General features: G+C 35.5%; 2 protein-coding genes across 17 annotated transcripts in view; one reads left to right on the forward strand and one right to left on the reverse strand.

The window, feature by feature from the left end:
* The window catches only part of NPHP3 (nephrocystin 3), a 45,707-nt gene extending 41,755 nt beyond the window's left edge, over positions 1-3,952 (forward strand). For 5 of the 6 annotated variants that reach the window (XM_082392628.1, XM_082392633.1, XM_082392637.1 and 2 more), the window contains one exon: positions 269-3,952. In XM_082392628.1, the coding sequence (XP_082248754.1) occupies positions 269-317 (49 nt within the window). In that variant the 3' untranslated portion in view covers positions 318-3,952. The remainder of the gene's footprint in view (positions 1-268) is intronic. The other variant, XM_082392631.1, reaches the window with a different exon arrangement.
* Positions 3,513-25,219, reverse strand: UBA5 (ubiquitin like modifier activating enzyme 5). Of its 11 annotated transcripts, none has more exons than XM_082392756.1 (13): positions 24,748-25,218; positions 24,422-24,651; positions 18,816-18,861; positions 18,196-18,345; positions 14,567-14,676; positions 13,635-13,721; positions 12,876-12,960; positions 11,995-12,099; positions 11,679-11,806; positions 7,688-7,823; positions 6,405-6,480; positions 6,151-6,257; positions 3,513-5,593 (listed from the first exon to the last, which is right to left on the reverse strand). In XM_082392756.1, exons 1-13 carry the CDS (start codon positions 24,802-24,804, stop codon positions 5,510-5,512), a joined length of 1,401 nt encoding a protein of 466 aa, XP_082248882.1. In that variant the 5' UTR covers positions 24,805-25,218; the 3' UTR covers positions 3,513-5,509. The 11 variants fall into 11 exon arrangements, 10 of the variants coding, with proteins under 10 accessions (XP_082248882.1, XP_082248881.1, XP_082248877.1 ...); XM_082392755.1 differs by having other exon boundaries at positions 24,422-24,654; XM_082392751.1 differs by having other exon boundaries at positions 24,422-25,217.
* Between the last annotated feature and the right edge of the window lie 7 nt (positions 25,220-25,226).

Raw genomic sequence — 25,226 nt, forward strand, 5'->3', positions numbered from 1 at the left:
GATATTTGTATGAAATTGTATTGGACTATATTGAAGTTTGAGTCATGATTGTTTTTAGTTGTTTAAATGAATTTTCCTATTGTGTGGGAACCAAGGATGTAGACACATTAGAATCCTAAGATGACGTGAAGAGTTGATCATGGAGAGTAGACTGGTCTCTGTTCTACAAGAGCTGGCAAAGCAGCTAAGATAAGGGGTTCAAGAATTCCGTGATTCTTCTCCTCTCTCAAGTTACTTTAGCCTCATCGTTCCTCATCTTGCTTTTCAGCAGCAGTCTGGCCCAGTTCTCTACCTCAAAGAAAAGTTTCAAGGAGTAAAGGGATAATGTTGGCGGAAAGTATGAATTGTCTTCTGTAAAACGAACTAGTAATAGGAATCTCTGACTGCTACATTTTGTTTATTCTACCTTTTCATTCAGCAGATTGGGCCAAGCCCTCTGCTTTCCGTGCTCTCTACACTGTATATTGCTTTTACTGTGTAGAATGTACCTGCACAATCTGAAGTCATTAATGCAGTAACAGGTCAAGCTCTTTGGCATTCTTTGACCTTTCCCAAAATATGGACATGACCTTCTTTCTTAAATGGTCTAAATCTCTCTCTTCATTTATCTTGGACTCAACTTAGTTGGCCATTTTATACTGAAAATTAAATATTTTTATAGATTTTATAAATATTGCCAATTTGGGGTAATGTTTTATACCATTTATGTATTTATAAATAAAATCTTCAATATTAATACTTGTAAGATTCCAACATGTATTAATTGTAAAGGTGAAAGATGTAATAACCATATTTTACTGTTTTAGAATAAAAGTGGAATTTCAAGTTCTCTTTTTCCCACTCCAGTTTATATTGGGGTGGCCAAAAGTTTCGTTTGTTTTTTTCCGTAAGATGGATCTAATAACACTTAGTTGTCTTTAACTTCATTCGAAACAATGTTGTTAGATTGTATGTGACAGCTATCATATCATCAGTGTGCATTTTAAAAAAGATTTATCAAAATTGGTGAATTTTTGTGTAGCCATTTTAATATTGAAGATGATGGAAGAAAAAAAGCAACATTTTCAGCATATTATGCTTTATTATTTCAAGAAAGGTAAAAACGCAACCAAAACGCAAAAAAGGATTTGTGCAGTGTATGGAGAAGGTGCTGTGACTGTTTGCATGTGTCAAAGTGATTTGCGAAGTTTCATGCTGGAGATTTCTCGGTGGACTATGCTCCATGGTTGGGTGGACTATGCTCCACGGTCGGGTAGACCAGTTGAAGTTGATAAGGATCAAATCAAGACATTAACTGAGAACAATCAATCACATTATACCACGCGGGAGATAGCTGACATACTCAAAATATCCAAATCACTGAAAATCATTTGCACCAGCTTGGTTATGTTAATTGCTTTGCTGTTTAGGTTCCACATAAGTTAAGTGAAAAAAACCTTCTTGACCATATTTTCGCATGTGATTCTCTACTTAAACGTAATGAAAACGTTCCATTTTTAAAACAAATTGTGACAGGCGATGAAAAGTGGATACTGTACAATAATGTGGAATGGAAGAGATTGTGGGGCAAGTGAAATGAACCACCACCAACCACACCAAAGGCCAACCTTCATCCAAAGAAGGTGATGTTGTGTACATGGTGAGATTGGAAGGGAGTTCTCTATTATGAGCTCCTTCCAGAAAACCAAACAATTAATTCCAACAAGTACTGCTCCCAATTAGACCAACTGAAAGCAGCACTTCATCAAAAGCGTCCAGAATTAGTCAACAGAAAACACATTATCTTCCATCAGAATAACACAAGACTGCATGTTTCTTTGATGACCAGGCAAAAACTGTTATAGCTTGGCTGGGAAGTTCTGATTCATCCACCGTATTCGCCAGACATTGCACCTTCGGATTTCCATTTATTTCAGTCTTTACAAAATTCTCGTAATGGAAAAAATTTCAATTCCCTGGAAGACTGTAGAAGGCACCTGGAACAGTTCTTTCCTCAAAAAGATAAAAAGTTTTGGGAAGATGGAATTATGAAGTTGCCTGAAAAATGGCAGAAGGTAGTGAAACAAAAGGGTGAATATGTTGTTCAATAAAGTTCTTGGTGAAAATGAATAATGTGTCTTTTTTTATAATATAATAATACAAGAGGATTATATTTATATAATTAAGAAAAATGTTGAACATTACAAAAAATACTAGAATGTTGTCAATATTCACTGAGTAGTTTGCTCAACTTGAGCTTCAGTGACTCCGTAGGATTTTGGTTAATGTTCTCTAAGGCTTGGCTACTCAAGGTGGTCTGTGAACCAGGATCATCAGTGCCACCTGGGAGCTTATTAATTCAGACAGCCTCTCCCCAGATTCATATGCACATATGTTTGAGAAACAGTGGTCTAATTCTAAGGCACTAGAGTGGTGACTTAAAAAAAATGAGGTAGGATCTTACAAAATGAGCATCATTCTTCCCCCTTCTGGGAGAAATTCAAGAGGGAAAAAAGAAGATAAATATAACCATAACACATCTTTCTGGTTATGGCCAGCTGTGAAAGGCACAAAGTAATTGAATTTACAAATATACCAGCTGTGAAAAGAACAAAGTAACTGAATTCAAATATACCAGACACTGATTTTAGAATTAATCTTTTAGAGTTTAAAATTTGGTTATTTAGTGGTATAAGAAATTTAACACACTATAAGTAATATATTAAATTTAAATGCCTTAAACTTTAGGAAATAATCTGAGATTAATATTTTAGAAAAACCCTGAAAAAGGAAAAACTAGCAAAAGAATAATATGCATTTTTTTCTTTGTTCCTATAAAATCTGGACTTGAAAAATATACAAAAAGTGAAAACTTATATTATTCTAAGTGACTTTATGGTAAGTTTGTTGGGGGATGATGACTACTTCAAAAGGTTTAAGTTTAAATATAATTTTTAAGACTATATTTTTAAAAAAGGACTATATTTTGATCTTACTAATTATACTATCAACTCAAATGTTTTCATGTAGAATGCCTAGTTAAAAAGATAAAAATAGCTGAGACAGTCATTTCTTTGTATTTGAGGTACTCAAATAGGATAATTATGTGCGCATTAATATACACCTTTCACAATGAAAAATGTAGCTTTCAGACAATTATAAATCGGAATTGGTAGGCTCCAAACTATGGTAGTTATAATTAATTTTCATTCATTAATACTTTACAGAAAGAAAAATATTAAAAAAACATGTGATGGGGGTGGTCAAAGCTTCATTAATATTGTTAAATGTGTATTACCTTTTTATAGGTATTCAGGGAGTAATTTTACATAAAGAAACCCATACTACATTATTTTTTTTTTTTACTATTTACATAAAACATTTGAGTAGTACCACAAATTAACTTCCCACTAACAATTAAAAAGGGATTAAAGTTGAACATATTGTTTGTTTTACTGTAATTTAGAGCCTTTGTGCTAAGGCAATTTTGGGAGTGTTTCCATCTTTCACACTAGAAACAATAGTGTTATAAATCTGGTCAAGCACTATGGGTTTATTTAGTAATGTAAAATCCAGTGATGATTAATTTTTCATAGCTGCCTACATATACAAGTTTTCATGGCATACAGATTGTCAAGACAGCTCTCTAGGTTACAAAAGATATTTGTTATCAGATTTTTTCTGCTAAAATAATAACTTTAATGGAAGATATAAGACAAAAAAATTAGATAAGATTTGGTACAGTATAAGACACCAGCAGGGTACAGTGCCAAATTAAGAACAGAAAAAAGGTCTTTAGAAGATAGCAGGTTCTAATATATATATATGTATAACTGTTTCAATTTGTGTACACCTGAAACTAACACATATTGTAAATCAACTATACTCCAATAAAAATTTAAAAAAAAAAGGATAGTAGGTTCTAGCTATTTATCAAACTATATAAACTTATAAGTAAAGCATTACCAAATTAGTGTACCAGAGGTACCAAATTAGTGTACCAGAGGTACCAAATTAGTATACCAAAGGAATGGGACTTAGAAAGACTGCATTTCTTTTTTGAAATTCAAAGCATCTCTAGGAACTAGAAAAGTTATTTTACAGATGACTACACTAAAATTTTAAACAACAACAAATGACCTACCAAGGCAACGTAAATATGTTTCAAGGCTAGAGAAACTATCCCCATACTTTCCTGGCATCACTCTAAACATAAGAATTGCAGTATGCTAAAATCTCAAAGCTAATATATTAAACATATTCGATATTTGGGGCTTTCTGAAATTATTTTTAGAATTTTACTTTACAAGTGGGAAATGCACTTTTAATTTTTTAATGACATTTTCCTCCTAGAGATAGAATTTAGACATTTATATCTTTTCAGAGCAAAAAAAGTCATCAGAATAGGAGACTAGCATAGTACCAGCCTACAGATAATGGTTACACATGCATGTGTCTTTATTACTCTCCAAACCATTAGGAATTTATTTCAAACAAGGTCCTCTAAGCCTTCATTATTTGTATGCAAAATCCAGAGAAAACCAGCTTATCAAATTACGATTTAGTGGTCACGATCAGGGAGAATGATACTCTTCCCTGTGAAGAAATACATGTCAATCGTTGCAGAGGCAATTTTGACCTCTTTTATTGTCTGTTATCCAGGACAAACCTTTGCCAATATCTAATTACCCACGGAATCAAATTTAAATAAAATAAAGTATTAGAAGGTAGCCCATATGATGGGTATAATTTAGATGATCTTAGCCTAAATTTATCTTTTGCTCCTCAATAAAGCACACTGACTCAGATATATGTTCCACAGATGATATGCTTTTTCTTAATCAGTGCAGAAATATAATTTGTACATCCTGAAAATATCTTTATCTGTCTATCCATGAAGAAAGCTTCCTCTTATTTGACTCTGTCTTGTTTTGAATATATAATTCAGAGGTTTACAAACTTTTCCAATGACTGTATTTCAGCTTGTGTTTCATCAGGAAACATTTGAAAGGATGTTTTTATTTTATAGGTTTACTATTTGAAATTCATTGTTGCTCAAGTTAGTAGTAGTGGGCAGTTTTCCTGTAGAGAGCAATTCCAAACACAATGAGTAGATGCCTGCTGGCTCTAATCAATAGGTTGTACCTCTTGTCCTTTCCCTATACTTGACCACACACTATTCTGTTGTCCATGGCCTCAGGCAAATCAAATTGGTCCTTTCTTCCCACCCCTCCCAAAAGGCCAAAACAGTTCAATGGCTAAGTTTTAAATAAGATTTATAACTGCCTGCAATAATCCTTTGAAGTTTTCTTACTAGAATGAAACATAAGTTTTAGGAGAGTTTCTGATTTAGTTGTGGGGGGGAGAGTAACAAGCAATAGTCACAGTATTTTTAAACAGTATAACAATTCAGTGAAGATTATACATCAACTGATGTTGCCCTAAGTTTTCTCAGTTTTAAATGATTTTCTTTTTAATTGCTAGGGAACAGGTTTAGACACAGGAAATAAAATACAGGCCAGTCCATTATTTACATGTTCTTCATCTTGGCCATGAGGTCTTCCAAGCTTTCACCAGAATCTTCCACTGTTATTTCAGGTCCAGAATCTTCTTGCTATCCATAAATGAGGGAAACATGGTGAAAAAATAACCAATTAAAGTTCTTAATGCTTAGGAACATATAATCAGTAAGCCTTAACCATGTTCAACAAGTTTACAAAGTAAACTTTCTTTAATAAATATGCCTTCTAATTTTTAGGAGAGACAAAATCCTTTATTTTCCCCACCAGTCTTTTGATTTGCAAGGCAGTAATCTCAATGTTCTTGAGATCTCTACTGAAGTGGTATTTTTAAATGATATTGTGGCTAAAACTTATCAATATACAAAAAAAAAATGGTATTGTCATTTAATCAAAATCTATTTCAATTGATCCACCAATGAGTGAACAAAACTATTTTACATCTATGTTTACAAACAGTATAAACTGTGCTGTGCCTGTATTTCCATATTAACACTGAATACCTCTCTCTTTCACAAATCTTAATGCCTATAATGTAAAACACCTAAAATAGGAAATACTGCATTGGCATTATAAAATAGGTTGAAGATGAAAGAAGATAAATAGACATTTTCTCTTATATTTACTTATGGTAAACAGATTTTAGATGTACCTTTTGGGGAACTGTATATGCCACTGTAATTCCTTCAGGTAAGTCAGGAATTGGACCTGAAGAATTTTTCAGTTCCTCTTCTGAAACCTCAGATACCAACTCAATACCTGTAAGGTTAAACTTGATCTTAAAACAGTTGTTAGGAACTTAATGAGCAATAATCATTCAAAACTCGTATATCTTAATTATAATCAGTTTCCCTCCCATAAAAGATTGTTTTATGCTGCCATTTCAATTTATGAAACAATTCTTACCCCACTCATTGTCGTCATGTATTATCTCTTCCTCTTCTTGAACAACCTCCTGTGTGGGCAGTGCTGCTACCTTTTTCTGTAGAAATCAAACAGTATCAGTGTTTTTACTCATTTTCAGTTCTCTGAAGCATCAGTCAGAATTGATCAGAACCAAGAATTCAGATAGGCTTTTTTCTAAGGAAGACATACAGATAGTCAACAGACACATATCACTAATCATCAGGGAAATGCAAATCAAAACCAAAATGAGATAACACCTGTCAGAATGACTATTATCAAAAAGACAACAAATAACAAGTGTTGGCGAGGATATGGAGAAAAGGGAAACCTTGTGCACTGTTGTTGGGATTGTAAATTGTTGCAGCCACTAAAGAAAACAGTATGGAGGTGCCTCAGAAAATTAAAAATACAACTACCATATGATCCAGCAATTTCACTTCCGGGTATTTTTTTTTAAGAAAACAAAAACACTAACTCAAAAGATATATGCACTCCAATGTTCACTGCAGCACTATTTACAACAGCCAAGACATGGAAGCAACCTAAATGTCCATCAACAGATAAATGGATAAAGAAAATGTGGTACATATATACAATGGAATATTATTCAGCCATAAAAAAGAATCTTTACTATTTGTGACAACATGGATGGAACTAGAAGGTATTATGCTAAATGAAATAAGTCAGACAAAGACAAATACCATATAATCTCACTTAAATGTGGGATCTAAAAACAAAACAAAATGAAAAGAGACTCACAGATACAGAAAACAAATGATGTTGCCATAGGGGAGGTGGGGGGTGAAATAGGTGAAGGGGATAAAGAGGTATAAACCTATAATTATATAATAAATAAGTCATAGAGATATAATTTACAGCATAAGGAATATGGTCAATAATATTGTAATAACTTTGTATGGGGACTGATGATAACTGGACTTATCATGGTGCTTATTTCATAATGTATGCAAATGTCAAATCACTATGTGGTACACCTGAAACTAACATAATATTGTATCAATCCATCAAGTATATTTTAGTTTAAAAAAATTAAAATTAAAAAAAATTTTTTTAAATGAATTCAGACAGGTTTTTTATCTTACCAAAAGCAAGAAAGGACTTTGAACAGAATTTTCATGTTAAAGCATGGTGAATAAATTAAACCTTTAAAAATCCAGAATCCATTTACCTTGTATTCCAAATCTAAATAATTTTTTCTTCTTTTTTAAGTTATTGTCCTATGCAATATGATCTCTCATGCATTGTGACACATTGACATATACCTTATATTCTTCCTGTTGCTTCCTACAATTTCTGTCATCACACTGAGGATTTGGCTTCATGGACATAGTAGGGAAAAAATCCTGCATTGCATTGTATCCAAGGTAAAAACTAACAGTACCAAAATTTAACAGAAACCTAGAAAAACAAATCAAAGTAGACTTAAATAAAGAAATAAAACCATAAAAGTATTAGAAAAAAGTAACTGACTTTTTAAAAAATGACTTTGAAGAAGGTAATGATTTTTGTAACAAGCAACCCAGAAAACAAATTTCTTATCTTGTTTACAGGGCCTGGCTTATAGTAGATTTTGTTGAATGAATGAAGTCAAGAAAGGCTACTCCATTTCATCAACCATAGAATGCACTATTATTTTTTGAACATGTAATAAAGATAAAATGCTGCCAATTAAACTATGACATGTCAACAACTTTAAGAAGCATATTAATTTCACAGAAGTTAAAATGTGGCAGAAGTGTATCTTAAAAATCTCTGAGATATGGTACTAAATCTAATTTTTTTAAGTTTTTTATATATAACTTGCTGCAAAGTTTACAATCTTAAATTTGTATTAAATCTCAATAAAATTTTACAGAAGTATTCACCCATGTAATATTCACTACCAGATCAAAATATAGTCGGCACTCAGTATCTGTGGGGGATTGGTTCCAGAACACCCCCCACCCACAGGATACCAAAATTAAGCCCCTTATATAAAGTGGTATAGTATTTGCATATAAGCTGTGCACATCCTCCCATGTACTTTAAATCGTCTCTAGATTACTTATAATACCTAATACAATGTAAGTGCTATGTAAATAGTTGTAAATACAATACAGATGCTATATAAACAGTTGCAAGATTGTGGCAAATTCAAGTTTTGCTTTTGGAACTTTCTGGAATTTTTTTTTTTTTTTAATATTTTTGATCCACAGTTGGTTGAATCCACAAATGCAGAACCCAAGGAAATGGTGGGCAGACTGTATAGTGCATTTCCAGTAGGCCATAAAGCTCCCTGTGCTCCCTTCCAGTCAAATCTGATTCCTTTTAGAAGCTTATAGAAAAGCTGAAAAATCATGTACAAAAGATAAACAACAAAAGGAAAAAATCTGCAAATGCATGTTCTTAATATACAACAAGGAAAGACAAAAAAACTGAGCAAAGGATGTGAGAAGACAATTCACAGAAAAATATAAGTGCTCAACCCTTTTCACAACTGGAAATTAAAATGAGATACCCATTTTTCACCTATCAAATTGACAAAGATAAAAGAGTTTGATGACTCTAACACCATATACAAAAATAAACTCAAAATGGATTAAAGACCTAAATGTAAAACTGGGTACTATAAAACTCCTAGAGGAAAACATAAGCAGAACACTCTTTGACATAAATCACAGAAATATTTTTTTGGATCTGTCTCCTAGAGTGATGGAAATAAAAACAAAAATAAACAAATGGGACCTAATTAAACTTAAAAGCTTTTGCACAGTGAAGGAAACCATAAAAAAAATTAAAAAACAACCTACAGACTGGGAGAAAATATTTGCAAACAATGCTACCAACAAGGGATTAATTTCCAAATATACAAACAGCTCATATAGCTCAATATCAAAAAGACAAACAACCCAATCAAAAAATGGGCAGAGGGCTTCCCTGGTGGTGCAATGGTTGAGAATCTGCCTGCCAATGCAGGGCACACGGGTTCGAGCCCTGGTCTGGGAAGATCCCACATGCCGCAGAGCAACTGGGCCCGTGAGCCACAACTACTGAGCCTGCGCGTCTGGAGCCTGCGCTCCACAAGAGAGGCCGCAATAGAGGCCCGCGCACCGCGATGAAGAGTGGCCCCCGCTCGCCGCAACTAGAGAAAGCTCTCGCACAGAAACAAAGACCCAACACAGCCAAAAATAAATAAATAAATAATAAATAAATTAATTAAAAAAAAAAAAATGGGCAGAAGACCTAAACAGACATTTCTCCAAAGAAGACATGCAGATGGCCAACAGGCACATGAAAAAATGCTCAGTATCATTAATCATTAGAGAAATGCAAATCAAAACTACAATGAGGCATCACCTCACACTGGTCAGAATGGCCTTCATCAAAAAGTCTACAAATAATAAATGCTGGAGAGGGTGTGGAGAAAAAGGACCCCTCCTACACTGTTGGGGAGAACAGTGCAGCCACTATGCAGAACAGTATGGAAGTTCTTTAAAAAACTAAAAATAGAGTTATCATATGATGCAGCAATCCCACTCCTGGGCATCTATCCAGAGAAAACTCTAATTTAAAAAGTTACATGCACCCCAATGTTCACAGCAGCACTATTTACAATAGCCAAGACATGGAAGCAACCTTGTCCATCAACAGATGAATGGATAAAAATGTGGTATATATATACAATGGACTATTACTCAGCCATAAAAAAGAATGAAATAATGCCATTTGCAGCAACATGGATGGACCTAGAGATTATCGGACTAAGTGAAGTAAGTCAGACAGAGAAAGACAAATATCATATGATATCACTTATATGTGGAATCTAAAAAATTGATACAAATGAACTTATTTACAAAACATAAACAGACTCAGACATAGAAAACAAAGGGGATAGTGGGGGGGGGGTGAGGAGGGAGGAGGATAAGTTAGGAGTTTGGGATATACACACTACTGTATATAAAATAGGTTAACAACAAGGACCTAATGTATAGCACAGGGAACTATACTCAGTATCTTGTAATAACCTATAATGGAAAAGAATCTGAAAAAGAATATATATCACTTTGCTGTACACTTGAAACTAACACAACATTGTAAATTAACTATACTTAAAAAAAAAAAACAGTTTGATGATACCCAGTGTTACCAAAGGTGTGGACAAACCAGGTACTCCCACACTGTCATGGAAATGTACCATCCTTTTGAAGGAGAAATTTAGTAAATCTGTCAAAATAAGTATTGCATAAACTTAGAAATTCCACTTCTAAAAATTCACACTGTACAAAAATCTACTCTACAAAGATAAATGCAAGATGCTTTTTGCAGCACTGTTAATAATAGCAAAAAAATCTGTAAGTAGCTTAAATGTCCATCAATAGAGGGCTGGCTAGATATGACACATCGGTAAGAGAATACTTTGTAGCCATGATTTTTTTTTCCCTTCTTCATAACATACTGTAAAATGTTGTGTTTAGATTGACCTACTGAAATTTGACAGGCTATTTGTCTCATCTGAAACAGCCCTACACAGTTGCCTTGAGAGTTCTTATGTATGCCGGTATTTCTTTGCTGATGGCTGATAAATGATATTAGAGTGCCTCCCTGTATCATGTTGCAATTTGTTCTTATTATATTGGATGCTTAAGAAACATAACTAAGCTTATTAACACTGTAAAGTGAGGGAAAAAAATGGCCTGATCAAGGCACAACTAAAGCAGTTCTGCTTTTCATAAAGTATGAGTTGGTTCAAAAACTCTATGACATTAATTTTAGCTTCAAAGAAATGTTTGTCTTTATTAGTTATAGTTTAGACGGTGTGGTTGCTGGGTATCTGTTTATGGATAGCAGAGATATTACCCTAGTTAATGTTTAATCACATTCATATTATTTTTAGAAATGTTAAACCAAGATAGTGGAAGCGAGTGTGTTTATGCCTAAGTCTTCACCCTTTGGCCAGATGTGCAGAAATTTAAATCATTTGGTTAATGCTTCATAAATAAATATACCAGTACCACTGTACCATTTAACAAGAACTATGCCAAATGGAGAGTAACACAAATATGTGTGTGTTGATATATGTAATATTAATTAATATATATTTAAATTAAATATATTTATAAAAGTATACACATATTATACATATATAAAATTTTAATATATGTGTATTTAAAAATAAATTAAAAAAACAAATTAAATACTTAGCTAGTCATTCCAATATTTGAAATGTTTGTCAAAAGCAAACAAGACTATTCAGAAAAATTATCCTTCACTCACTTTAACACATTTTGTACCAAGATCCCAGCAACCACTCCCATAGTGGTAGGAAGACTGGCTGCACAAACACCTTCTCGTTTCAGAGTCTTCTCATCAATATTTGCAGCAACTACAAGTGGTGGAGCACACTACATGAAAAAGAATAAAAGAAAATATATTTCAAAAGAAAGGGAAAAAAGTATAAGATATTCCAAATAGTATTCCATCACATTCATTCAAAGTTTGGTTTTTCTTCGAATTGTAAACATCTTCAATGCCCCTAGGAACTCCACTACTTAACAGTGAAAAATAATAACCCAAAATGAATCATGCATACCGCAAAACAAGCAGATTCTCCAGGAATTATGAGCTGTATATGCCCTGAAACTGCATTTTCACTGACCCCAGACTCCATCCATGTTTGTCCAAGCTCATTACAAGCCTTAACAGAAATAGGTGAAAACACAAGAAAGAACATAAAAAAGCAAGAAGTAATTTACCATAAGTTCTTTTCATGAAAAACTGGAGTTTAAATGAATTACAAAGGGTTTTTAAAAATTAATTTTCAGAAACATAGAAGAAAGTTGTAAATAATAGAATTCCTTAGCAATCGCCACTCTCCTTAAAAAAGAAACTGACAGCATTCAGGTAAGCAGTCAATATAAATATCTAATTAAATTGAACCATAGTTTATTGGATTTCTTATTAGATTAATGTAAAACTTCATTTTTCTAAAATAATTTCAGCAACAAAAAAATGCAAAATGTCATTTGCAAAGTTGAAAACACAGTAATTCAAAAGAAAAAGAATTCAGTTTTATTTTTGAGAAATCATGTGTGTAGGCAATTTATACACATTTATACATTTACTTAAAATAAATCAACAAAAGTAAAAACCAATGCCGACCAAGAATAAGACAGTATTATAAGATATTCATTCATTTTAAAAATTGTACATCAAAATTATCTGCTGTTTTAGTTTGCTCTATTGGCATGAGAGAGTAGGATACTGAAACATATGCCACACCAACAAGGCTAGACAGGTCCCATTAGAATAAATTTCAAAAACAGGATGAGAGAACATTAAAAACAAATAAAACACATTATCAAAGGGTTTAAATACAGAACTATTTTCAGAATGCGGAATATATACTGACAGAGTATACAGGAAAATAGATAAATCCATGAATATAACACATTATACAATAGGAATACTCACTGTATTTATTGTCATTCGAGCTTCAAAATTGTCCACACAGCTAAGAACTAGGTCAACAGGTTTTCCTTCTTCTAACCCACCATTACTAGGCAAAGAAAATAAATTTTATTTGAAAAAAATCAGGACACAAAATACACTCTAATTAGACTTTATCTGTTCAGTCAATACATTTAGTCTTTCAGTAAATGTTTGAGTATAATTATAACATAGCATTTAATATTAAAGACCCAGTATACATTGAGTACTCACTATTACAAACATAATATCAATGATATTACAGTATTTCTTATATAAGATGTACAAGGGTGCGAGAAATATAAAATCTGTTCACAAAAGTTACCATTTCCCTATCAGCTTTCACAGACTTTTACTCATGTTTCACTACAAATGTAAATGTAATAAAGTTAACTGAATACAATTGAATATTTCAATGGTGTTAGTCTGCAGAAAACTACTTTCAGATAGAAATATAATCTATAACACAGAACTTATAATTGAGGACCCCTTGTTATATCATTATAATAACAGGCTTTTTTAGACTTGTTTTTTATTTTGTTGTTACTATAGTTTTTTGGACAATATATGCTTTTTACTGAGCTCCCAATACATAAAAATTACACAAAAAATTTTAAAACTATTTTAAAAACAAAATATATATCAACCTACCAACTCAATGAATTAATCAATCATTGACAGATTTTCTAATAATACTTAAAATGAGCTGGACATTGTGCAAAATATTCATAAATAAAATTTTACCTTATTCTATTCATGAAACGTTCAAAGTTTTCTACTGTGGTTATATTGTAGTTGTGTACTTCAAAAAGAACATCAGGATTAATGTTCCTAAGAGGGAAAAACGGAATGATTATACAAACTACTAGTAAAACAGTAAGAGAAAGCAAGATAAAGAACTAAAAGAGCTAAAAATCATTTAACAGACGTTAGAGAAATGGAATTCAAGCCATTCAAAGAAAATCCAAAGTCCTCTTCTACCTCTTTTGTCCCACTTCAAGGACCAGGTTCAAAACATGTAGACTGTCAGAAGGATTACAAAAATATTCCCACAATCTATGTGCTGGGAATTAAGCCTTTATTACGTCTGTTAGCTACAGTTCAGCCTGACAGAGAGCTTCTTTGTTACTTATCCAATTCAGTGCAAATATGTTTAGGACCACAAAGAAACATCCTAGAGTAAGGGTTGGCAAACTCTGGCTCTTGGGCCAAATCTGACTACCACCCTGCCACCTTTTTTTTTTTGTAAGTTCTGCAAGCTAAGAATAGTTTCTACATTTTTAAATAGTTGCAAGAAAAGAAAAAAGTCAAAAGAAGAACAATATTTCATGATGTGAAATTTTATATGAAATTTAAATTTCAGAGTCCATAAATAAAGTTTTTATTGGAGCAGTTGTGCTCATTCACTTTTATTGATATACTGCCTACAGCTACTACAACTGCAAAGTTGAGCAGTTTTGACAGAAACCATATGGCCCTCAAAGCATAAAATATTTACTATCAAAAAAGAGGCTGCCAACCCAGATCAAAGAGGTAAGAAAATTCTTTTTGTATAAGTGAAACCTGCATTTTTATAAAGGAAAATTCAGGTGCATTTATATGTTAGTTTAACTCATACCAAATACACACAGGAAGATTTCACCAATTTCACTGCCTTCAACTGCTATTCCATTTACCTCAAAGTATGTTCTGCTGCTTGAACTTTACTTAATCCTGCTTGATGAGGTTGGAAGAAAAGTCTATTCATATTGGCCAGTTCCACCTTGTCATAGTCAAAGAGCAGCAACTAAAATGAAAATAGTGGTATTCTGATGAAAAACGTACCAAAAAACAAACTAAAAATAACAAACTAGTCAGCTTTCCACCTGATGGGTTTAACTGTTTGACAGTAATAATATTAACTAATTCTGAAATACTAGGTGCCATATATTAACTCATTTAGTGACCATACAATATATAAGTACTCGTATCCTCATTTTAGAAATAAGACAACTAGGGTACTTGCCCAAAAGCCACTCAGCTAGTATGTAGTGAAAATGGGATTCAAATTCAGGCATTCTCAATCCAGCATCTGTACCCTAAACACAACGCTGTACTGCCTCTCTAAATGATTATCTCAAAAATTAATGTTCATTCCATTTCATTGCAATTTTTACAAACTGTGCCAAAATCCTACTTCGTTCCAATGTTTGGCTAAAAACCAAGAACCCATTAGATAAATGAAATTTTTAAATAAGATAAAAACAAATGCTGTAACTTAAAACCATAGTATAACACAATTCCTTTCATGAATAAGGCACTATATATACTCATGCCATGGCTAAAACATTATTCCAAACAGAATTATTAACCAATCAGTTAATTGCTGTTTCCTGCTATATATTTAGGCATGACAGCATCTGTCAAACACACTCACACAACTTTAAAATGGCCGAAAGGTCCATTTCTTATCAGTAAGAACAGGTTGAACCCAAGTATATCCGAAGTCCCTTTTTTATTTTTTAAATTATCGAAAATTAAATCTTTATTGGATGAGACTAAGAGTAGATTAGACGTTGCAGGGGGAAAAGAGGATCAATGAACTTGAAAGCAAAGCAATGCAATTTATCCAAAGTGAAGGAAAAAAGAACCAAAAAAAACCAAAAAACAAAAAACTGAGCCTCTAGACCTATGGAGTAATTCAAAGCAGTGTAAAAATGATATACAGTTCCCAAAGTCCCTCCTTCTTTATCTAAAATTCCGTGACTTTGTAATGTAATTCTCGGCATCCTAAATCTAACAATAATAACAAAAATGGGATTTTCCTCTTCTCCATACAGAAACTAAAAGAAGTTAACCCAGCCCATAAAAACAACACGTAGGTAACTCTCAGTATCTTGCTAGAAAAGATATCACTTATACTCTCTATGAAACTTTCTAACCCTATTTAGAGTCTCCAAAATTTGGTTTATTTAAGCTCAGTCAACAATATTTATTAGGTCAGGCCAAGTTTTAAATCTGAGTTTCAGCCTCATAGCTGGTTTATGAGTAAGTTGTAGGAAATCCTAAATTTGGGGACAGGAGGTGTGAGCAGTAACTGTGTCACTAATTAGCTCTGCTTCTGGGTAAGTCACTTTCACTGTTTAGGACTGTATCCTTATCTGTAAAATAAGGCAGTTAATCTAGATCTGGTGATTCAGTGTGCCCCAGGAATTCCAGAACTTTCAGGAATAAGAAGTGGGCTCTGGATCTCCAATCCTCCGCTTCCCTACTTAACCCCATGAAAGAGCTTCTTGTTTCTCTGTTTTACATATTGAAGAAAAGAGTTCTGAAACTTACCTAAGTAGATCCTTAGCTTACAAACTTGAGTTTACATTGGAACCACTGTATTTAAAAAATACAAATGTGTAGGTCTCATCCCCAGAGGTTCTGATTAACCTATTATGTGGTGCAGTCTGAACATAAGAATTTTTTTAAACATCCAAGGTGATTCTAATTACAGCAATATTTGCTAACTGTTCTAGACCCTTGCTACTCAAAATGTGGCCTGGGATAACCCCGTCAGCATCACATGAAGCTTGTTAGAAATACTGGAGTACTTCCTCAACTTTAATATGCCTACAAATCATCTGGAGTTCTTGTTAAAATATAGATTCTGATTCAGCATGTCTTGGGTGGGGCCTGGGAATCTTCACGTATAACAAGCTCCCAGGTGATGCTGTTCTTAAAGCATAGTCCCCGGAACAACATCATCAGAACCACCTGGGAACTTGTTAGAAATGTACATTCTTAGGTCCACCTGAAACCTATAGAATCAAAACCACTGGGGTAAAGTCCGGCAATCTGTGTTTTAATAAGCCTTCCAAGTGATTCTAGTGCACACTCAAACCTGCGACCAGCAAATCTCCATGATCTCTACCACCCTTGATCAATCAGCCAAGGCATGTATGTCAGGTATAAGCAATTATTGGCTAGCTCTTATAAACTTCTTGAAAGGCTTTAAAATGTTAAACATTTTTAGTATTTTGGTGTTGTCTTTTCTATATTGATAAATAAGTGCCAACTTTGAAACCACTTTCTTTTAAGAATTTGGGGCATGGAGTGGACCAACATATTAAAAAGCACTGATAAAGCAAACATTTTTCCACAAAGTTTAGCAAAATGATATACAACTGTGGAAAACTTATGTATTCAAGCACTATCTATCTAACATCATGGACTCTGGCTTTATAAATCTAAGATTGGTAGGCTGATTTCTGGTACAAAGTTAACTTCTCCTTCCTACCCAATCAAATCAATTTTAGAAAAAAGTATGGGACTTCCCTGGGAGTCCAGTGGTTAGGACTCAGCGCTTTCACTGCCACGGCCCCGGCAGTTCAATCCCTGGTCAGGGAACTAAGATCCTGCAAGCCACGCGGTACAGCCAAAAAAAAAAAAATTTAGAAAAAAGTAAAAAAAAAAAGAAATGTATGGGTTAAAAAAAATCTGGAGCATTCACTAGTTCAAATTCAAGAGGAAGAAAGGTAGATGCTTTCTAGTTTGTCTTGTATAAAAACTGTGTTTAAAAAATTTTTTTGGATGTTTCAGTGTTTCACTACACACTTTATCAATTTAACAGCCTTCTTTCCTAAACTTGTATGTCTAAAACACTTAAATCCAAACAAAAAAGTTCCTGAACACAATCAGGTAGTCCTTGTTTAATTAGTAATAATATTAGCTTCCTTTTGGGTGGGTTTATGTCTTAACCCCATCCACTGGGGTAGAAAAAACAACTGAATAAATACACCACAAATCATGGACCTAGAGTCTGTCATACAGAGTGAAGTAAGAAAGAGAAAAACAAATATCGTATATTAACGCATATATGTGGCATCTAGAAAAATGGTACAGATGAACCTAATTGCATGGCAGGAATAGAGACACAGACATAGAGAACAGACATGCGGACGCGGCGGTGGGGGGTTAGGGAGGTGGGATGAATAGGGAGATTGGGATTGAGCTATATACACTACCATGTGGAAAACTGCTAGTAGGAACCTGCTGTATAGCACTGGGAGCTCAGCTCGGTGCTCTGTGGTGACCTAGATGGGTGGGATGTGGGGGTGCGGGGGGGTAAGGGGGGTGGGAAGGAGGTGCAAGAAGGAGGGGATATACGTATACATATACTGATTCACTTCGTTGACACCAGAAACTAACACAACATTGTAAAGCAACTATACCCCAATTTAAAAAAAAAAAAAAAAAGACCTGGGATAGAAAATAAATAAATAAATACACCACAAATCAATAAGCCATTAGTAAGGAGAAAAAAAATTCTAATTTGTACCTGATTTACTCCAGAAGTGATTGGGTTCCCTAAATGATAGACAAAGAGAGATGTTTTTACCTTACCAATGCCACATCTTGTCAGCATTTCAGCAGTCACACTGCCAACTCCACCAACACCTACTATTGCTACAGCAAAGGTACGGATTTTCTGTAAAATGCAAAATTATATATGTGTTGGTTAATAATTCATCGGGGCTTCCCTGGTGGCACAGTGGTTAAGAATCTGCCTGCCAATGCAGGGGACACAGGTTCGAGCCCTGGTCTGGGAAGATCCCACATGCCGCGGAGCAACTAAGCCCATGAGCCACAACTACTGAGCCTGCGCTCTAGAGCCCGTGAGCCACAACTACTGAAGCCCACGCACCTAGAGCCCGTGCTCTGCAACAAGAGAAGCCACCGCAATGAGAAGACTGCACACCGCAACGAAGAGTAGCCCCTGCTCGCTGCAACTAGAGAAAGCCTGCGCGCAGCAACAAAGACCCAATGCAGCCATAAATAAATAAATAAATAAATAAATAAATAAATAAATAAAAATAATAATTCTTTGTTGGAAATGTCATCGAAAGTTATTTTCATTTATTGAAATCGTCTTCAAAAACTTGGAAGGGTTTATCTTACCTCATAGTCACTTACAATTCCCATTCGTTTCAATGCCATCAGGCGGCTTAAAACAAAGGAAAAAAATATTTTAAGGCTTACAATCTTTTAATTAATAGTGATATAGGTAAACATACATCATCACAGAAAATAAACTGTGAGAGAGGAAACAGTGAGTGTGAGAGAGAGAGAGAGAAATCTTTCAGCTAATTTTTACCAGATGAAACTAAATCACTTCAGCACTGATGCCTGAATACCCTCCCTCCAAGATGTAGCCTGTGCAACAAGATTTTTTAAAAGTTCCTCATACATTCTAATGTGCAGTCAAGATTGAGACCTATTGACTCAAATGTTAAGTTTCCAGAGAATGGGTCAAAGTGAAATTTCAAAATTTTCCTATGCTTATTAGTATATGTAAATATTTAGTGTTTAACTCAGACTTAATGTTTAATGTGTAACATCAGAATAATCTCATGGCTGGAATTCTATTCACTTGTTGCCTCTGCCCACAATGGATAATGTCTACTTTCAGTAAGCACCTCTTATACCAAGGACTCTAAGAGATATTTACCTAGTCACTGCTAGTCTGTTATCTTCTTCAGTATTTTAGGTTTTTTTAAATACATATACTTTAAAGCTATATACATATACATATAATCCCCATTAGTTTACACTTTAGTAAGAGTCAAATAGTTCTATCAGGCTTGTTAGGAAACTCAGCAGTGTTCTGGCCTGCTCCCCCATTTTCCTCTCCTCACTCATTTTTAACTCTGTTACCAACATATCTCTAAATAACATGCTAACATTGTTATTTCTTGACTTTCAGGTTTAGGTACTATCTGAAGATTTCACTCTTTATCATTAAACACAAATATTTCCCATCTCACCAGCCTCTTGATATTGTTATATGGTCATTTTGGTTAGATGTTAATACTGTTCACAACTGGACAATGTAGTATATTAGAATTTACCCTTTCCTGTATGATCCCCACCCTTGAAGTTAATAATTGTGTTTGTTCTTATGTTTACTTTTCTATGTATTTTCACAAATTCAACCCCAGTTGTCTAAAATTCCTCTAGATACAGTGATATACATGAGGTATTCTAGCAATTTCTTCTTAAAGATATACTAGAATCTTCTGACATGTCCCCATGTGCACATTTACTGCACATACAGCTCCCATCCTGCGTTCTCGCTTCATCATATTACAAATTCTCTTCATTTCTTCATCCTGTATTAATCTCCTGCTTCTGGTACCTTAGAGCTCAATGGTTCTAAAGTGTGGCCTATGGATCAGTGGCCTATGGAATTTGCTAGAAATATCATTTCTTGAGTCCCCACCCTATAATCACCAAGCGAATCAAACTTTGAATGTGGGGCCTAAACAATCTGTGTTTTAACAAGCTCCCCAAGTAATTGTGATGCACACTAAAGTTTGAGAGCCTCTGCTATAGATTATTTCTTAATTTATTCTCTTGCTATGGTTGGAAGAACATCTTCTCATAGCTTTGTAAAGGGTACAAGGAAGGTAAATTTTGAGAACGTGTATGTCTGAAAATGTTATTTACCAAACTTCTTAAAAATGTTTTATCAAAATGTTTTATCAAAATTCTATTTTTAGAAATGTATTATAAAAATGACAAATTGAAGGGTATATAATCGTTGAAAGCTACACCTACACACACACACGCACACTTAGTCGATAGTTAAACTTGGTATAGAATTCTATGTTAGAAACATTTTCCTTCAAAATTTCTAAGGTGTCTTCTAGCTTCTGAAATCTCATGATGTCCCTTAGAGTGAATCTATTCTCATCAATTGTGCCGAGTACTGGTTGGACTCTTTCAAATAGGAAACATGTTTTTTCAGTTCTGGGAAATTTCCTTGAATAATGTGATGATGCCCTTGTTTGGTTGGTTTGTTTTTCCTGGACTTTCTGAAACTTCTATTATTTGGAAGTTGGACCTCTTGGACTAGTCCTCTACTCTTAATTTCTTTCTCCTATTGTCCACCATTTTAGTTTTCTGCTCTGTTCTCTGGATTTCTTTCAACATTATTTTCCAAATCTTCTATTGAGATGTTCACTGTTGTTATCATTCTCCATTTGCAAGAATTCTTTTCAATTATCTGAATGATTTCTTTTTGTAGTAACTTGTCCTGTTTCATTTTTACAATATCTTTCCTTTCTGAAGATACTAATAATAATATTTGGGTTGTGTTCCCCTTACATAGTCTATTCAAGTAACTAATTTTATTTTCTTTCTTTCACATTAGGAGCTTCTCTCATCCTTTATTCTGCTCATATTTAAGAGCCAGACACTAATAAAGGCAAGGATGTGGGCATTGCTTGTTTGACTTCGGGCTTCACTGTAGGGTGATCTGGCTGGGTTGTTTAGTTGAGAAACCCACAATGTCAGTGTCTTTCAGTCTCTCTTTTTGGTGCTCTCAGATTCCCTAGAGAAGAATCTTTCAATTTCCAGCCTGAAAAGTCTTTATGCCCATAAGTTTGGGGGTGTTACATGGAAGAACAAGGTTGGGAGTCCTAGCATTCAGTATGTAAACATTTAGTTAATCCCCTTTCTTCAGGTATGAAGACTTGCTTCAATTATTAATATAAATCATCTATTCTACTCTCCAATGAGTAAATCTCTAGTCTTCTCTCCTGATAGAGAAGAAGTATTTGCCCAGCTACCCAAAGTGAAGTAGTGAACCTGGGTTGTTTCTTCAACAGATTTTCAGCCATATCTTTCTTAGCCCTACCTTAAGCCCTTCTAGAAATACTATGCCTATTCTTGAGCTTTTGGGGAATTCTGTTGTATAAACTGGGTTGCAGCCTTTAGAGTCAATTTCTTTGGATCCTTTAAATCAGTTATCAGTCATCCATCCCTTTTCTAGATTCTAAAACTGTCTAACTATAATCTTTTAAGTACAGGGACTCACCCATCCCCCAATTACTTATAGAAACCCTCTATTTTTTCAGTGGAGGTTTATTCCTTTTTAAAAACTCCTTTACTTTCATTTTAGTGGGATTGGGTAGACAGTGATAATATATGCCTTTGATCAATCTGCCATCTTTACCTTGATGCTCTCTTTAATCTTTATATATAACGCTGAGAAGAATGCAACCTCCTTTTACGAATGGAGAAAAAGATTCAGGTTAATTAACTTGCCCAAGATTAGCTAAATGGCAAACAATTATTCAGAGTTGGGTTTTTGAGCCAGTATTTAAAACCAGGTTTTCTAATTTCAAAGCCTCTGCTCACCTCTTCATTTAGTCAACATGCTTCTAATTATATTACATACCACATAATTTTACAGTTACTTGTGTTGATCATTATTCTACAACCACTGAATCTCCCAAACTAAAGCAAAAGGTCTTTGAGGGTCAGGGGCTTTATATTATATTTCTATTGTATCACTTGATGCAATTAAAATGATGTAGGAGACCTACAAATCCCTCTCCTATATTTTTTCTGATAACCATGTATCAATACTTTATCATATTTCTTACCACTCATATTGTAATCCCATGTTTACTTTTCTATCTATCTCACACTCACCTGGTAACCTCTGGAGAGAAAGGACCATGTCTACTTTGTATTCCCAGTGTCTATGCATAATAATAAGTGGTAGATAACATTATCCAGGACGGCTAGAGATGAAAAGGTGCTAACTAAATATTTGCTGAATGAACAACAATTCAAAAACTTAAGGCTGATCTTTATCAAATTTCCATGTACTAGTGCAGAGATTTGGGAGACAACTGCCATCTCCTAAGTAGCAGTTTTAATAAAGACAAATGGTGCAAATAATATCGAAAATACTAAATGTTTAAATTTGAGTTCTGAATGTTAGGTTTGTGGTCATTACAATGTCAAGGAATCATCTCACATTAAAATGATGTCTGAAAGATGATTCTAAATATATGATCGGACTTCCCTAGTGACGCAGTGGTTAAGAATCCACCTGCCAATGCAGGGGACACGGGTTCGAGCCCTGGTCCGGGAAGATCCCACATGCCACAGAGCAACTAAGCCCGTGCACCACAACTACTGAGCCTGCGCTCTAGAGCCCGTGAGCCACAACTACTGAGGCCCATGTGCCACAAATACTAAGGCTCACGTGCCACAACTACTGAAGCCCACACACCTAGAGCTTGTGCTCCACAAGAGAAGCCATCAAAGCAATAAGAAGCCCGCGCACTGCAACAAAGAGTAGTCCCCGCTCAACTAGAGAAAGCCCAGAAAGTCCGCGCGCAGCAACAAAGACCCAACGCAGCCATAAATAAATAAACAAATTTGTTTTAAAAAATAAATATATGATCCACATTCCTTTGCTTTTCTTGGAGGGAATATTTCAAAATTTTCATTTGTAAAATTGAAAAATGTTTAAGAATGCCAAATGGAATAGTTTCCACTCATTCTAATTAGAGATGTCAATTCATGCTTATTCAACCTCTAAAAATTTTGGATGGTTAACCCTTCATATGTGTCAAGTAAAATACATGCACCCTGTCAATTATATCTCAAAACTGAAAGAAAAAAAAATTTTTTAAAACGTAGTAAGATAAATGAGAGAAAAGCAAGAATCTGGCATGATTTCACTTAATTTGGGTTAAAATGAACTCTTTTGTAATTATGGAACAATTATAATTTTGGTCAGGTTTTTCTATCACAAATAAAATAGTAATTAACATCTTTGTGCCTAAATACTGGTCTGCATTTTAGGTTGTAAAAAAAAAAAAAAAAATGAAAATGCACCCTAAGACTTCCACTGAGGCTTTATATGTCATAAATAAAACCCTTCTTTAAAATCCAAACTCTCCTGCTCTTTGAAGAGAAAGAGCAACAATAATATCTTTCCTGTTTCACCTACTCTAAAACTATCCAGTTTTTAGCCACACTACTTAATGGCTTATTTATTTTTACTGGGGAGACAGTTCCATGTGAACTTTGGAGTAAGACAAACCTAATGCCAGTCCAGGCCTTTTTAGCTACTGTTAGCTCTATGACCTGTGGCAGGTCACAGCAGCTCTCTAAGCCTCATTTTTCTCACTTATAAAATGAGGATAAAATAATAGCAGCAATCTCCTGGGGTTGTGGTGAAGAGGAAAAGTGACAGTGCACGCCCGCTGAATTAACAAATCTTAGGAAAAGAAGAAAGGAGAGGAGCAGACAGGCCTGGGGAAGTCCAATGGTTTTAGAGCTAATCCAGCTCTCTCCACCATGCCCCCAATTTAAGAAACACTGAGAAGACTTTATGAAGCTCCCAAGTTTAGGCTTAGCGGGTTTTACATCTGGCGTCTTCTGAAAGTTTTTACTCTCAGTTTTACGCAGAGCGAGGAAAGACTAATAGAGGCAGGGGCGGTAGTTAACTGGATACGTGTCCTCAGCAAGCACAGGAGCAGCACCATATGGCTGATTCGGTTGGGTTTTTTAAAAAGAGGAAGAACACGTTTCACCAGTACTAAGACTTGGTCTTGCCCGTTTGGGAACAGGACCCCAGAACAAGAAAAGGGAGGTGCGAGGCCGTGTGAGCTGGAGAGCAGCGGGGAGCGCCTCACTCCTGACCACCTGGGGACGGTGACCTCGCCCCTCTCCCCGCCCCGACCCGCCACGCAGGTCACCTGTAGGGGTTGGAATCCACCACCTCGGGGCTCATCTTTTCAATGCGGGCCCGACCGCCTCCTCCATCGCCGTCCCCCAGGGCCCGGCGACTTCTCTCCTGGGCCAGTTCCCGCTCCAGCTCCTCGACCCGCTGCTGCAGCCGCTCCACAGACTCGGCCATGGCTGGGACCCCGGCCGCCAGCGCTCCCAGCCCCGGCCGTCGACGTCGCCGCCGCCCCACGCTGTTGGCCTGCTGGGCCCGCGAGGGGTATGTGAGGAGGCACCTTGCGGCGGCCTTCCTAGCCCACAACCCTGAGGAAGCCCTCCCAGCGCCTCCCGGACTGACCGTCTCCGCCGCTCCCGCGGGCCTCTCAGCGCGCCGTTTCCGGTGCGTTGCAGTCATCGTTCCCCCTCAAAGAAAAACCAGCCTTTTCAGTTTCCCTCTTCGCCCGGGCCGAAGCAGGGCCCGGGTCATCAGGGTCCAGAGCCGGCGGCCTGCGATGTTGCCTTTCCAACCGTGCGGCCAGGAGAATCCCCAGGATCTTTTATTCCTGGGCTCGAGGTCCTGACGGGCCCTTTTCTGAACCGGACCCTATAGGTCTTCCGCCTGCTGGTGCATTAAATTTGGAGGCGGAGGAGGCTTCGGCGTTTGTAGTCACCCGTAGTGACTAAAGTGGTTTTGCTTTCTTTAGAATTGAGGCCTCCAACTCTGAGGCTGACTGAAAATTTTAAATCCAAACACACGAGGCCCTTCTGGCACTTCCTGACACAGCCCAAGTCCTAGGCCAGTGCTGCCCAGCAGCGGCACCTGGCGGGGGGGGGGGG

This window comes from Balaenoptera borealis, assembly GCF_965194805.1.
Source record: "Balaenoptera borealis genome assembly, chromosome: 5".
In the NCBI taxonomy this organism is placed as follows: Eukaryota; Metazoa; Chordata; class Mammalia; order Artiodactyla; family Balaenopteridae; genus Balaenoptera; species Balaenoptera borealis.

Bases quoted from the DNA above. Each gene is read 5' to 3' on its own strand.
- UBA5 (XM_082392751.1), bottom strand. From the start codon at position 24,804: ATGACTGCAACGCACCGGAAACGGCGCGCTGAGAGGCCCGCGGGAGCG. The intron at 14,677-18,195 runs GTACAAATTAGA...TTTTCATTTTAG, and splicing joins TCACTTCTGGAGTAAATCAG to TTGCTGCTCTTTGACTATGA. The intron at 6,258-6,404 runs GTAAGAATTGTT...TTAACCTTACAG, and splicing joins ACATGACGACAATGAGTGGG to GTATTGAGTTGGTATCTGAG.